The 16,435-nt window shown below is 42.3% G+C and overlaps 1 protein-coding gene across 1 annotated transcript in view; it reads left to right on the forward strand.

The window, feature by feature from the left end:
• The window catches only part of wdr44 (WD repeat domain 44), a 153,638-nt gene that overhangs the window by 86,891 nt on the left and 50,312 nt on the right, over positions 1-16,435 (forward strand). Inside the window, exons 3-5 of the mRNA XM_085987490.1 lie at positions 303-451; positions 2,422-2,468; positions 2,923-2,953. Of these exons, the coding sequence (XP_085843616.1) occupies positions 303-451; positions 2,422-2,468; positions 2,923-2,953 (227 nt within the window). The remainder of the gene's footprint in view (positions 1-302; positions 452-2,421; positions 2,469-2,922; positions 2,954-16,435) is intronic.

A 16,435-nucleotide genomic window follows, 5' to 3' on the forward strand; every position in this document is an offset into this window, starting at 1 on the left:
CCCACCTAACAGCACTGTGGGCGTACCTTCATCATCACGGTCTGCAGCGGTTGAAGAAGGTGGCTCACCACCACCTTCTCAAAAGCAATTCGGAATGAGCAATAAATGCTTCCCATAAAACAAATAAAAAAAAAAACTCTAGCCAATATACCTTGGCGTAGCATTAGATCGCACCCTCAGCTGCAAAGATCATGTCATCAAAGCAAAGGAGAAGATGGGAGCTAGAAGCAACATCTTAAGGAAGCTGGCCAACTCTAAATGCGGACTTTACAAACTACTGCCCTTGCCCTTGTGTTATTCAGCAACTGAATATGCCTCTGCAGTCTGGGAATGCTCCTCGCATATGGATCTCGTCTTCAACACAGCCTGCAGAGCTATTGCTGGCTGCCTGAAAAATACAAATGTGGATGATTTTTACCTGCTTGCTGGCATTACCCCACCTTTTCATAAGGCAAGTCTCATAGAGTGGAAAGGTCAAAGCAGACAAGTCTTTTTTTTCCAACATGAGCCAGCAACTAAGTGGCTCAAGTCCAGGAGCAGTTTCTTACATGCTGTCCAGCCTTTGGAACGTCATCCCCACAGCTGTAGACGTGATGCTTGTTTAAAGGATCTGCAGACAAAGCCACACAAGCTATCTTTTGAACCAGAGGAATCTCTTCCAACAGGAGCCAGTGAGACTTGGATTTCTTGGCTGTATCTCAATCACCTCAGGACTGCTGTCGGCCGCTGCAGAAGTGGGGATACAGCCAAACAGATACTACCAACCGTGACTGTGGGGAGGCATCTCAAACAATGGAGCATCTCCTAGAATGCCGTCTACTACCAGAGCCATGCAGACCTAAAGATGTGAGGGATTTCAACTCTCGATCCAGGGCCTGTGCGGAACAGTGGCGAAGGAAGGTGTAACGACATGACATGACGGCGACTGAATGCAAGACACACGTCCAATCCTTTGTACCAAAAGACTACCTGTAACTTAGCCACCAAAAAAAGAAAAACTGCAAATGCTGGAAAGCTAAAATAAAAACACAATTCTGGAAATTAAAAGCATGTTCACCAGCACCTGAAAATTTAATGTTCTACCTAAATTTCATGCGTAACTACCTAGACTGGTCTTCTATCTTTTCTCAGAAGCTGATGTGCCTGTAGTATATTTTCAGCATTTTCTGTTTTTCGGTCAGCAAATGCTGTTAGACCTGAAATTGGGAGTTTCTTCCTCAAAAGTACTAAAATAAAGCAGCAATGTAACCTTAAGATAGCGACTATCCTAGGTAAAACATGAAAATGAATAAGAAATTAGCCGATAGAGCAGAATCAAGGAATGTCTGGTTGGTCTTCACTGTCCCTGCCATTTATAATCTCCATAAATGACCTGGATTCGGAAATGTACTGTCACCTGATGAGGTACACCGTTTATACTAAACTTGGGGAAGGTTGGAGGGAGAAGCTGAGTCTCAAAGCGGCCAGGCAGCGTCGGAAGGATCGAGATAAAATTTGGAAGTGGACAAATCTAGGGCAGATGAAATTCAGAACAAATAACTGCTAGGTATTGCACATTAGAAGGAAAAGCTGGGAACATACTTAGTGGTATGGAGCTAATTGGGTGAAGGGCTAAAATATTTGGAAACAGTAGATTCAAAACTGAGGTCCAGCTATTGCAGTGCAAGCGATCAACAAAGCTTTATTGTCGACTCAGTAGAATACAGGTCTGAGGCTACTGCAAAGCTGCATAGTGCTCAGTCTGAGATAAAAACAGAACAAGCTAGAAATACTCAGCAGGTCAGGCAGCATCTGTGGAGAGAGAGTTGATGTTTCAAGTCGATGACCCTTCAGAACTGGAAAAAGCTGGAGATCGAACAGGTTTTTAAGCAAGGGGAGGGGAGGAAAGAACAAAAGGGAAGGTCTGTGATAGGATCGAAGGCAGGAGAGATTAAGAGATGGTGCTCAGTCTGGCCTGGCTGCGTATTGAATACTGCATTCTGTTCTGATCAAAGCACAAGGGAAACATCCACGTCCTGAATTGGCGCAGAGGAGAGCCACAAGGCTAATTTTGAGCATCAGAGGACTGAGTTAAGAATAAAGATTCGAAAAACTCAGATTCCTCAGCCTCGGGGTGAGTGACAAATGATGGGGACCTCGAGACATAAAGATACTATGTGGAACAGAAGAGGCTAATCAAAACTATTTCAAGTGAAACTGCAATTACAAGAAAAGGGGGCTTCAGTACAAACTGGTAAACTGCAAGTTCAGGCCTACTGTCAGGCGGTGTCCTGCACTGATTCAATACCAAGAATGATCTTCTGGGAAGGGTAGTGGTGGCAATCATTTAAAAAGCAGTTGAATGCTCTGATGGGAGCGACTAGGTTTTTAAGGAAGCGTGAGCTAAGTGGACTGAATGGCCTCTCATTGTTACCTTTGTAGATCATTTTCTTTGTGATCAAGGCTAGCAAAGGATCATTTGTTCTGCTGTAAGTGGTCATTAAATATCCTGTCAATTTCACAATGTGACTTGTGTACCTTTTTGCTAATTGCAACTGAATCGATGCATTGATGTGCATCCATAACTCGGCTAATCCTGAAATCATTTTCTAAGTTCCCATTTGACCGCTTTCAATAATTCAGCTGCTTTGCAATTTGCGAAATTAATATGCTATTTGTGAACCATTTTTGTCAATTTCACAGATGGCAGCTCCAATTTCAGTAGGCATGATTCCTGCTACAACAGCTGATCTGGTGACTTGCAACTCTTCCCATGCACCTGCCTGTGAAAACACACTAATTTCTTTACCACAAGTATTGTGTCTGTTTTGTAGGTTCAAAGCAATATGATGGTACTAGTTGCAGTTACCATTAGCTGTAGTATTAAAATGCCTCATGATCCCTGCACTAGCAGAATAATTTGTTTCTCTTTTTCCCCCTTAGGTCACCAGCAAAGATCATTATCTCCACTAAGGTATGTACTGTAGATCTGCGAAGTTACCAAAATACAACAATCCTTCTGGTAGGGTGGTAAGATTACAGTTCTAGTACCCTCCTTTTATTATTCTTCTAATCTTGCAGGGGTGGGGGGGCAATAGCAAACCTGTAGTCATATGGTGCAGTTAATATGCGGTTTTACATTGCTGTCTAATTGAGCTCATGTTCTAAATTCAATGTCTGTTACTGTACTGGGGTGGGGGGAAGTGAGAAGAAACTGATGTATCTACAGTACATTGTAGGTTAGACACATAGACATGGTAATGCAGATGGAGCTACACATAGTACCTGACCTGGGATTAATGGTACTGTTCCACTGAAGAAGTGTCAGTTTGACTTATTTAGTATTACTCTCGCTGTGGGACAGGAAATTGTGTAATCATGCTCCAGATCAGGAGCTGAGCACATAACCAAGGCTAGCAGTCCAGTGCAGTACTGAGGGGGTTCTGCATTGTGGAAGTGCTGTCGTTGGGTTGGTGTACTAAACTGTTGTTCTGTCTTCTGTTCACGATGTTAAAGATCCCATTACGCTATTCAAACAGGAGGCAATTTTATAAGTGTCCTGACCAACACTCCTCCCTCATACAATACCACCAAAAAAGTTATTTTTGTTTTGTGGTATCTTGCTACCGAATAGCTGCCACATTCGCCAACATAAATCTTGCATTCAAAAAGTAACTCCTTCTCTGAAGCACTTTGGGACACCTTTAATTTTGTCGCTGGTCATTTTGAAATTGCTGTTTTGTTTCTGATGCATGAACACTCTTGCTGTGCAAAGACCCTAACCATACACATAGTATATTAGCTGCTTTGTCAAGCTGTGCAAATTTGGCAGTGCTGCGTGTACAACAATCTGTTGCAATCTAAAGCTTGTCACTGTGATGCAAAGGCCAGTGCTGAAAATGACTGGCCTTTGTGTTAAACCTGCCATTAGATTACAAGATGAAAGAAAAAGTATGTGGAAATTAATTATTTTAGCGTGTTGATTTTGATTTTTACCAATTAAAAACCCTAGAATATTAAGGGATTGATTTCATGAAAATATTTATTCTGAATTGTTCCTTTTATAAAAATAAATAAATAAAATAAAAATTAAATATATATATATTTTATTTACATACATACCTAGATCAAAAGCCACGCAAGAGGTTAAAGCTGACAGATCTCGCTCTGTACTGTGGGAGAAAACTTAGTACTTGTTCATTAATCTACCCTGCATGGTGTTACGATCCAGCTGAAGTGTTAGAATCATAGAATGATACAGAACAGAAGGCCGCTATTCGCCCATCATGCCTGCAAGGGTTTTTGAAAGAGCTATCCAATTAGGCCCACTTCCCAGCCCTTTCCTCAGCCCTGCAAATGTTTCTCCAAGTATTTTATCCAATTCCCTTTTAAGTTATTGAATCTCTTTCTAGCACCCTTTCAGGCAGAGATTCCCAGAACATCATAACTCACTGTATAAAAATCAGCTCTAATGTTTAAACATTTCAGAAATGCATGAATAGATGCAGCCACTAGTGCTACAAATTTTCAGTGTGTTATTTGATTTTTGAGCTGGATGGATTGTGAAAACTGGGGTATTTAGGTATTTTAAATGTGGTCTTTTCTCCAAAAGGAGAACATTTTTTTTGTTAGGAAATAATGCATAATTTGCAACAAACATATATTCCTCTAGGGCATAAAAACCCAAAAGGAAAAGTGATCCAACCATGGCTAACAAAATAAATTAAAGCTAGTATTAAGTCAAAGGAGGAAGCTTATAAAGTTGCCAGAAAAAGCAGTCAGCCTGAGGATTGGGATCTTTTTAGAAATCAGCAAAGGGGGACCAAGAAATTGATAAAGGGAAAATGGAATATGAGCACAAACTAGCAAAAAATATAAAAATGGATTGTAAAAGCTTCTATAGGTATGTGAAAAGGAAAAGACTGGCGAAGGTAAATGTAGGTCCTTTACAGTCAGACGGGAGAATTTATAACGGGGAATGAGAAAATGGCAGAGAAATTAAATAAATACTTTGTTTCTGTCTTCATGGCGGAAGACACAAAAAAACCTCCCAGAAATACGAGAAAACCAAGGGTGTGGCGAGAATGAGGAACTTAAAGAAATTATTATTAGTAAAAAAAAAACTACTAGCAAAATTAATGGGACTAAAAGTCGATAAATCTCAAGGACCAGATGACCTCCATCCTAGGGTTTTGAAAGAGGTAGCCATTGGGATAGTGGACACATTGGTTGTCATCTTCCAAAATTCTATAGATTCTGGAACGGTTCCTGCAGATTGGAGGATAGCAAATGTAACCCCGCTATTTGAGAAAGGAGGGAGAGAGAAAACGAGGAACTACAGACCTGTTAGCCTCATCAGTAGTTGGGAAAATGCTGGAATCTATTATAAAGGATGCAATAACTGGGCACTTAAAAACTAATAGGGCAGAGTCGACATGGATTTATGAAAGGGAAATCCTGTTTGACAAACCTATTGGAGTTCTTCGAGGATGTAACTAGTGGAGTAGACAAAGGGGAACCGGTAGATGTGGTGTATTTGGATTTTCAGAAGGCCTTCGATAAGGTCCACACAAGAGGTTGGTGAACAAAATTAGGGCACATGGAATCCAAGGTAATATACTAGCATGGATTGAAAATTGGTTAAGAGACGGAAAACAAAGAGTAGGGATAAACGGGTCCTTTTCAGGATGGCAGGCTGTGACTAGTGGGGTACCGCAAGGATCGGTGCTTGGGCCCCAGCAATTCACAATCTATATCAATGATTTGGATGAGGGGACTAAATGTAACATTTCCAAATTTGCTAATGATACAAAGGTAGGTGGCAGTGTCAGTTGTGAAGAGGTTTCAAGGGGATCTCGACAGGCTCAGTGAGTGGGCGAGAGCATGGCAGATGGAATATAATGTGGATAAATGTGAAGTTATCCACTTTGGTAGAAAAAACAAAGGCAGAGTATTTCTTAAATGGTGAAAGATTGGGGAATGCAGATGCTCAAAGGGACCTGGGTGTCCTTGTACATGAGTCACTGAAAGTGAATGTGCAGGTGCAGTAAGCCATTAGGAAGGCAAATGGTATGCTGGCCTTCATTACAAGAGGATTTGAGTACAGGAGTGAAGAAGTCTTACTCCAATTATATAGGGCCTTGGTGAGACCACACCTGGAGTACTGCGTACAATTTTGGTCTTACCTAAGGAAGGATATACTTGCTGTAGAGGGAGTGCAACGAAGGTTCACGAGATTGATTCCTGGGATGGCGGGACTGTCGTATGAGAAGAAATTGAGTAAACTAGGCCTGTATTCTCTTGAATTCAGAAGAATGAGAGGGGATCTCATTGAAGCATACAAAATTATTACAGGGCTTGATAGGGTGGATACTGGGAGAATGTGTCCCTTGGCTGGGGAGACTAGAACCAGTGGCCACAGCCTCAGGATAAAGAATAGGCCATTCAGGACTGAGATGAGGAGAAATTTCTTCACACAGGGTGGTGAATCTTTGGAATTCTCTACCCCAGAGGGCTGTGGAGGCTCAGTCATTGGGTATATTCAAAACAGAAGTCGATAGATTTCTGATTAGTAAGGGCATCAAGGGACATGGCGATAGGGCCGGTGAATGGAGTTGAGGCAGAAGATCAGCCATGATCTCATTGAATGGTGGAGCAGGCTCAAAGGGCCGAATGGCCTACTCCTGCTCCTATTTCTTATGTTCTTAGGATCTTAAATTGCAAAGATGCCAAGTAATTTTCATTTGCACGAATACTGAATTGTGGTGCAAGTCTAGATTTAGGACCTGACCTGACTTGGAAGCGAAGTGGAGTGTGAATTCTGAGAATTTATACTCCAATGCTTTAGCGTTGCTGTGAAGCGAAGCTGTTTCACACCATTTTCTGTTGTATTGTAAATGCACAGTAATGTGTTGTATTCTGCTATGGTCTGAAGCAGAGCAGCCTTGGAAAAACCTGTTTTTGTCACTATAGGCAGTAGTAATTGAATCTTCTTTCAAAATGTATTAGGGCTGACCAACTAGGATTTGCTTGAATCTGTATTTAAACTGATACTGATACTAAATGTATCAGTGTTGCCATTCACGTCATTTCAAAATAGTTTGTCTTTGGGCCATGTAAAGTTAATTTATGACTGAATAATATTGGCCCAGAAATTTGGGTCGGGGGCTTCCCGCGGGTGCAAGCCCCCGATCTGCACTTACCTTGCGCGCCAGCCGTTGAGCTGTGGGCCCCCGTGGAATTCCGATCCGGGGCCTGCTCCAGCTGCCGGCGCGCAGCGCTTGCGTGTCCCAGGGGCGCAGTTAGTTCGATGCGTCCCCTGGGATCACGTGGGCCATGGGGAGCCAATCGGAGCAGGGAATGCTCCATTCATAAGTCTGACAGGAAGTGCTGTCAAAACTTATAAATACTACGGCCCCAAAGCAGCACTAAATCTTCAAAAAATTTTTAAAATCACATTTTTTAAATAAAGTATAAATTACATGAAATAACTATTTTAAACAATTTAAACTTTTGAAAAAAATAATTTTATTTTCTAACGGGGCTAAAAATAAACTTACCTTGCTTTTAAAGTATTTACAAATAATAAACCTGTGGAAAAAATGTTTTAATTTTAATTAATTTACCACTTACCTTGTAAAAATTTACATTTCTAACTTCTGCAGGCTTACTCTCCTGGGAAAACCTGGAAAAAAAAAACAAAGTTCGATGTGCACGCACAGCCTCTACTGCGCACGCGTTTGACCTCTTGACCCCTCCAATAGTAGATTGGCGGTTAGGATCAGATCAGCCATGATCTTATTGAATGGCAGAGCAGGCTCGAGGGGCCAATTGGCCTACTCCTGCTCCTGCTTCTTATGTTCTTATGTTCAGGGGAACGGAAGTGCCGGTTTCCCGTGCATGCAGGAAACTGGCACTTCCATTGGGCCTACGGGTGAGTACCCCGTGCGTACTCCCCCGTAGAGACCCGAATTTCTGGGCCATTATCTAATAATTTTCATTTATGCATAACCAAGTAGTTGCAGGATTTTAGTATATGGTGTAACAAACATTGACCAACTTTATTAAACTTTTTGAAGAGGTAACCGAGAGAATAGACTGGTAATACAGTAGATGTAATTTATCTGGATTTTCAAAAGGCCTTCGATAAGGTACTGCATAATAAGCTGATGAACAAGGTCAGAGAATGCGGAGTAAGGGGACAAGTAGCAGAATGTGTTGCTGGTTGGCTTCAGGGCAGAAAGCAGAGAGTGAGTAAAGGGTAGCTATTCACAGTGGCGGAAGGTGGGTAGTGGTGTTCCACAAGGATCAGTGCTGGGACCACTGCTGTTCACAATTTACATTAACGATTTAGACTTTGGAATCAAAAACACAATTTCTAAATTTGCGGATGACACCAAATTGAGGGGGATAGTCAATACTGAGGAGGACTGCAACAAGTTCCAGGAGGACATTAATAAACTTGCAGAATGGGCATATAATTGGCAAATGAAGTTCAACACCAATAAATGTGAGTCATTACATTTTGGTAGGAAGAATAGGGAGGTCACTTATCACTTGGAGGGTGCGAGTCTAGGTGGGGTAGAGGAGCAAAGGGGTCTGAGTTCAAATACACAAATCACTGAAAGTTGCAACACAGTTAGCAAGGCCACAAAAAAAGCAAACCAAGCACTCGGGTTTATTTCTAGAGGGATAGAATTGAAAAGTAGGGAAGCTATGCTAAACCTGTATCGAACCTTGGTTAGACCACACTTTGAGTACTGTGTGCAGTTCTGGTTGCCATATTATAAAAAGGATATAGAGGCACTGGAGAGGGCGCAGAGAAGATTTACAAGGTTGATACCAGAAATGCGAGGGTTATAGATCAGGAAAGGATGAACAGGCTGGGTCTCTTTTCTCTTGGAAAAACGATGGCTGAGGGGTGACCTAATAGAGGTCTTTAAATTATGATAGAGTGGATACAGAGAGTGTTTCCACTTGTGGGGAAGAGCATAACTAGAGGCTATCAATATAAGAGAGTTACCAAAAAATCCAATAAGGAGTGGTTGAAGCAAATAATATAGATGCATTTAAGGGGAGGCTAGACAAGCATATGAGGGAAAATGGAATAGAGGGTTACGCTGATAGATTTCAATGTCACTTGGCAGTCAGCAGTGCAAACTGTTGGCGGGGGAGGCGATGACACCTACACAGTCACTTTTGTGATCAGTCAGTGGTACATGCTGTGGTTGCTGTGGCAGCACGGTGGCATAGTGGTTAGCACTGTTGCCTCACAGCGCCAGAGACCTGGGTTCGAATCCGACCTCGGGTGACTGTCTGTGTGAAGTTTGCACATTCTCCCTGTGTTTGTGTGGGTTTTCTCCGGGTGCTCCGGTTTCCTCCCACAGTCCAAAGATGTGCGGGTTAGGTTGGTTGGCTATGATAAATTGACCCTTAGTGTTAGGGGGATTAAATATGTGGGGTTACAGGGATCGGGTGGGATATGTGTCGGTGCAGGCTCGATGGGCCGAAATGGCCTCTATCTGCACTGTGGGGTTTCTGTGATTCTGTGAAGGTGAGCCCTACGGACTTGGGAAGCCCCAGGATCAATCTCTTGTTTTGTTTTGTGTTCATTAGTTATCCTCGTGCATCAGTTGGCTTGGGCACCCTTGATTTAGGGATCCTTGTTGGAAGGAGTGCATGTGCAGATGTCTCCTGAGGACAGGATCAAGTGTGAATGTAATGACACCCCCACCCCTTCCCAATTTAAATGGCATGTCAAAGGGTAGTAGAACAAGTAGATAAGGTAGTTAAGAAAACATAAGGGATACTTTCTTTTATTAGCTGAGGCAAAGAATATAAGAGCAGAGAAGTTGTGCTTGAAGTATAAAACATTAGTTAGGTCACAGCTCAAGTACTGCATACAGTTCTGGTCACCACATTGCAGGAAAGATGTGATGTCACTAGAGAGGGTACAGAGGAGATTTACAAGGATGTTGCCAGGACTGGAGAATTTTAGCTATGAGGAAAGATTGGATAGGCTGGGGTTGTTTTCTTTGCAACAGAGGAGGCTGAGGGGAGATCTTAATTGAAGTGTATAAAGTTTGAGGGGCCACAATAGAGTGGATAGGAAGGACCTATTTCCCTTAGCAGAGAGGGCAATAACTAGGGGCATAGATTTAAAGTAATTGGTAGAAGGATTAGAGGGGAGTTGAAAACTTTTTCCACCCAGAGGGTGTTGGGGATCTGGAACTCACTGCCTGAAAGGGTGGTCGAGTCAGAAACCCACATCACATTTAAAAAGTACAGTACTTGGATATACACTTGAAGTGCCGTAACCTAAAAATTCCGGATAATGGAGAAGTATACCTACCAAGGTACGAGAGCCCGGTTACACGGCCACAGGTGCTGGGGGCCCGGTTACACGACCACAAATATACAGTAAAACTTACCTTTGGGTTCCTGAACCTACTCCCGAATTTTGCTGGTTATTAGAGAATTCTGGATAATTAGGTGCCGTTTAAATGAGAGTTTACTGTATATAAATAAGTCTTTCTTTTCTCCTCCTGTGCCCTAAATTTCGATGATTCCGATCATCATCTAGGCTCTTTCATGGAGAATGGCCAGTTGGGCAGGAATCTGCCTTTGAGAGGAGGGAAGACCAGCTGCAGATTTAGTAGATCCGGAGCTATATTTAGCATTAGTATTAAATGGATATTGTAATGTGCAAAAGTTTTATTGATGGAATTTTAAACTATTAATTATATAATGACATGGACTTGGGTATAGTAGGCATAATTTCAAAATTTGCAGATGACATAAAACTTGGAAATGTAGTAAACAGTGAGGAGGATTGTAGCAGATTTCAGGAGGGCATAGACTGGTGAAATAGGCAGATACATGGCAGATAAAATTTAATGCAGAGAAGTGTGAAGTGATGGATTTTGGAAAGAAGAATGAGAAGAGGCAATATAAACTAACTAGTACAATTTTAAAGGGGGTGCAGGAACAGAGAGACCCGGGGGTGTATGTACACAAATGTTTGAAGGTGGCAGGACAAGTTGAGCAGGCTGTTTAAAATTGCATATGGGATCCTGGCCTTTATAAATAGAAACATAGAGTACAAAAGCAAGGAAGCTATGCTAAACCTTTATAAAACACTGGTTAAGCTTCAGCTGGAGTTGTCTAATACTGGGCACCACACCTTGGGAAGGATGTCAAGTCCTTGCAGGGGATGCAGAGGCGATTTACTGGAATGGTACCAGGGATGAGGGACTTCAATTATGTGGCGAGACCAGAGAAGCTGGGTTTGTTCTCCTTAGAGCAGAGAAGGAGAAGGGGAAACTTAGGTGTTCAAAATTCCGAGCTGTTTTGATAGAGTAGATCGGAAGAAACTAATTCCACCGATAACCAGGGGACACAGATTCAAGATAATTGGCAAAAAAATCCAGAGGATGCGATTTTATTTTTTTTTTTTTTTTAACGCAGCAAATTGTTATAATCTGGAATGCTCTGCTTGAAAAGGTGGTGGAAGCAGATTCAATAGTTACTTTTGAAAAGGAATTTAATAAATACTTGAAAAAGAAAAATTTGCAGGGCTATGGGGAAAGAGAGGAGTGGAAATAATTGGAAGAGCCGGCAAAGGCATGATGAGGCGAAATTTCTGTTGCTCTGATTCTATTAGATCTCCACTTCAAGTAATGGCTGTAGTTTTCCTTTATTGCTCAAATGTTTGAACTTAAGTTTATTTTTCTGTGTATACTTTTTATTTTTTACTATTTCTTTGTCTTTGCCAGATTTAAGTTCAGCAGCAAGCCAATTAAATAGAATAACATAATGGCGATAATTCTTTGCCTGGTTGACAAATTAAAATCGTCAAGTAAAAATCAGTTTTGGCATTTCAGTGGCCAAAGTAACTAAGGAGGGGCTTCAAAGTTTGAAGTAAGATATTGGACGAGAATCTGCTGTTAAAATAACTGTGATGCTAGTGCTGCTCACTGTTATAGAATCGTAGAATGATACAGCACAGAAGGAGGCCATTCAGCCCATCGTGCCTGTGCCGGCTCTTTGAAAGAGCTATCCAATTAATCCCACTCCCCTGCTCTTTCCCTGTAGCTCTGTAAATATTTCCCGTCAAGTATTTATCCAATTCTCTTTTGAATGTTGCTATTGAATCTGCTTCCATCACAGTATCAGGCAGTGCATTCCAGGTCACAACTCACTGTATAAAAAATGTGTCCTCATGTCGCCTCTGGTTTTTACAATTTATATAAATGACTTGGATGAAGGGACCGAAGGTATGGTTGCTAAATTTTCTGATGACACAAAGATAGGTAGGAAAGTAAATTGTGAAGAGGACATAAGGAGGCTACAAAGGGATATAGATAGGTTAAGTGAGTGGGCAAAGATCTGGCAAATGGAGTATAATGTGGGAAAATGTGAAGTTGCCCATTTTGGCAGGAAGAATAAAAAAGCATATTATCTAAATGGTGAGAGATTGCAGAGCTCTGAGGTGCAGAGGGATCTGGGTGTCCTAGTGCATGAATTGCAAAAGGTTACTATGCAGGTACAGCAAGTAATTAGGAAAGCTAATAGAATGTTGTTTATTGCGAGGGGAATTGAATACAAAAGTAGGGAGGTTATGCTTCAGTTATACAGGGCATTGGTGAGACCACATCTGGAGTACTGTGTACAGTATTGGTCTCCTTATTTACGGAAGGATGTAAATGTGCTGGAAGCAGGTGAGAGAAGGTTTACTAAACTAATACTGTACCTGGAATGGGCGGGTTGTCTTAGGAAAGGTTGGACAGGCTAGGCTTGTATCTGCTGGAGTTTAGAAGAGTAAGAGGTGACTTGATAGAAACATATAAAACCCTGAGGGGTCTGGACAGTGTGGATGTGGAGAGGATGTTTCCTCTTGTGGGAGTATCTGGAACTAGGGGTCACTGTTTAAAATAAGGGGATGCCCATTTAAGATAGACATGAGAATTTTTTTCTCAGAGGGTCGTGAGTCTATAGAACTGTCTTCCTCAGAGGGAGAAGCAGAGTCTTTGAATATTTTTAAGGCAGAGGTTGATAGATTCTTGGTAAGCAAGGGGGTGAAAAGTTATTGGGGGTAGGCGGGAATGTGGAGTAATCGGATCAGCCATGATCTTATTGAATGGCGGAGCAGGCTCGAAGGGCCGAGTGGCCTACTCCTCCTAATTTGTATGTTCATATGGTTCTTTTGCTAATTGCCTTAAATCTGTCTCCTCTGGTTACAAACCCTTCTGCCACTGGCAACTGTTTCTCTTCATTTACTCTATCAAAACCACCTCAGCTTCTCCAGTCTCTCCACATAACTGAAATCCCACATCCCCGGTACCGTTCTGATAAATCTCTTTTTTACCCTCTCCAAGGCCTTGACTTTCTTCATTAAGTGGGGTGCCCAGAATTGAACACCATACTGCAGCTGAGGTCTAACCAGTGTTTTATAAAGGCTTCGCATAACTTCCTTGCTCTTGTACTCTATGCCTCTATTAATAAAGCCAAGGATTCCATATGCTTTTTTAACACCCATCTCAACTTGCCATGCCGCCTTCAAAGATTTGTGTACATGCACCCCCGGGTGTCTCTTTGTTCCTGCATCCCCTTCAAAATTGTACCATTTAGTTCATATTGATAAGGTAGTTAAAAAAGCATATGGGTTATTTGGGTTTATAAATATAGGAATAGAATATAAAAGCAGAGACCATGCTAGAACTTTATAAATCACTGGTTAGGCCTCAGCTGGAGTATTGTGGACAGTTCTGGGCACCACACTTCAGGAAAGATGTGAAGGCCTTAGAAAGTATACAGAGGAGGTTTACCAGGACATTACCAGGGATGAAGGACTTCAGTTATGAGGAGAGGTTGGAAAAATTAGGACTCTTCTCCTTGGAACAGATAAGGTTAAAAGGTAAGCTAATAGAGGTTTTCAAGACGATGAAAGGTTTTGATAGAACAGCTAGAGGAAAAACTGTTCCCTCTGGCGAGTGGGTCAATAACTAGACGTCATTGATTCAAAATCATTGGCAAAAGAACTAGAGGGGCGATGAGAAATTTTTTCACCGAGTTATCGGGATCTGAAACGCCCTAACTGAAAAGGTCGAGGAAGCTGAATGAAGAACTTGCAGGGTTACGTACAAAAAGTGGGGTTGTGGGACTAAGCACAACTGCTCTTTCAAAGAGCCAGCACAGACAATGGGCCAAATGTCCTCCTGTGCTATAAGTTTCTATGACTCTATATTGCCTCTCCTCATTCTTCCTACCAAAATGTATCACTTCACACTTCTCAGCATTAAATTTAATCTGCCATGTGTCTACCCATTTCACCAGTCTGTATGTCCTCCTGAACTCTGTTACTATCCTCATCATTGTTTAATACATTTTCGAGTTTTGAATCATCTGCAGACTTGGAAATTATGCCATGTACACCCAAGTCCAGGTCATTGATGTTTGCTCAAAACAAGCAGTGGTCCTAATACCGATTTCAGGGGAGCATCACTGTGTATTTTCCTCCAGTCTGAAAAACAATACTTCACCATTACTCTCGGCTACCTGTCCTAGCCAGCTTTGCATCCATGCTGCTACTGTCCATTTAATCCCATGGGCTTTTAATTTTGCTCAAGTCTATTATGTGGTATTTTGTCAAATGTGTTTTGAAAGTCCATATACACATCAACTGCACTACCCTCATCAACCCTCTCCGTTACTTCATCAAAGAACTCGATCTAGTTCATGTTGACTTTACTATCCCAGTCTATATATTAGGATAATAATTGAAGTCCCCCATTATCACTACTGTGCAGTTCTTGCATCTTTCTGAATTTGCCTGCAAATTTGCTCCTCTATCTCCTTCCCACTATTAGGTGGCTTATAGTATACACCCAGTCGCGTAACAGCTCTTCTATTGCTTCATAATTCTAACCAAATAGAATTCTGTCTTTACCCCCTCAACTACATTACCCTCTTCAGTGCTATAATAGTTTTTGATCAATACAGTCACCCCCTCCTTTTTTTCCTTCCCTATCTTTCCTGAATACCTTATAGCCAGGAATATCAAGTTCCCAATCCTCCCCTTCGTTAACCCAGGTCTCTATTATTGCCACTATAGCATAGCCCCATGCGGTGACTTGTGCCTGTAGTTCACAAACCTTATTTACCAAGTGCCGTGTATTTACGTAAATGCACTCCAAACCTATCTTAGACTTTGCATTTGTACCCCCCCTGTCTGATCTCCTATTTCTGAAGTATTCTTTACTCTCGTGCTATTTGCCTCTCCCAGTGCTCTGTACACCTTGTTTCTCCTCTCTAATATTTTATCCTGGTACCCATCCCCCGCCAAATTAGTTTAAATCCTCCCCCGCAATGCAAGTTAACCTTCCCGCAAGGACAGTGGTCCCAGCTGAGGTGCAACCCGTCCGTCTTGAACAGGTCCCTTCTGCTCCAGAACTGGTCCCAATGCCCTCTGAATCTGAACCCCTCCTGCACCATTTCTCTAGCCACCCATTAACCTGTTTTATCCTACCATTCCTATACTCACTAGCGTGTGGCACTGGGAGTAATCCAGGGATTACTACCTTTTTGAGGTTCTGGTTTTTAACTTCCTCCCTAGCTCCTGAAACTCTGACTGCAGGACCTCAGCCCTTTTCCTTCCTAGGTTATTGGTACCCACATGGACCATGATGTCTGCTGTTTCCAACCTCCCTCCCCCAAATGTTCTGCACCCTCAGTATCCTTTACCCTGGCACCAGGGAGGCAACACACAATGCGGTACTCATGTTGGTGGTTGCAGAATTGCCTATCCATCCCCCTGACTCTCGAATCCCTTATGAACACTGCATTTCTACACTTTGCTGTGCAGTTGTTTACCTCACAGTGCCGTGGATGTGCTCTAGACTACACTCCCCCAAGGTGTCATCACCCTCACTGGTATTCGGTGCTGAAAACTGGTTTGAGAGTGCCTCACTCCTGAAGGATTCCTCCTCCGCCTGCCTCTTCATACCCTGCCGAATAGCCATCCACTTACTATTCCCCTGTACCACCCTGAAACATGCGCTCCAGAAAATTCTCAACTGTCCGTGTGCCCTGCAGTGACTTCAGCCTTCAGAAACCCTGAGCTCGAGTTTGAGTAACTGGAGGCACTTCCTGCACATATGATTATCCAGGACACATGAAGCCTCCTGGATTCCCATGTGACACAAGAATTGTAGGCAACGGGTCTCGGCTGTCCCATCACTTTGCTTAAATCTAATTAATTACTCTGATTTATGTATTTACCCTGAAGAGCTTTTGACCACGTATCTGCACCTTCACTAAGACCGTCTACTTCAACCTCCGTAACATCGCCCGACTCCACCCCTGCCTCAGCTCATCTGCTGCTGGAACCCTCATCCATGCCATTGTAACCTCTAGACTTGACCATTCAAACACACTCCTGGCTGGCATGCCATCTTCC

The sequence above is a fragment of the Somniosus microcephalus genome, chromosome 1 (genome assembly GCF_052327205.1).
Source record: "Somniosus microcephalus isolate GS21.2 chromosome 1, FLI_Smic_1.0, whole genome shotgun sequence".
Lineage (NCBI taxonomy): Eukaryota > Metazoa > Chordata > Chondrichthyes > Squaliformes > Somniosidae > Somniosus > Somniosus microcephalus.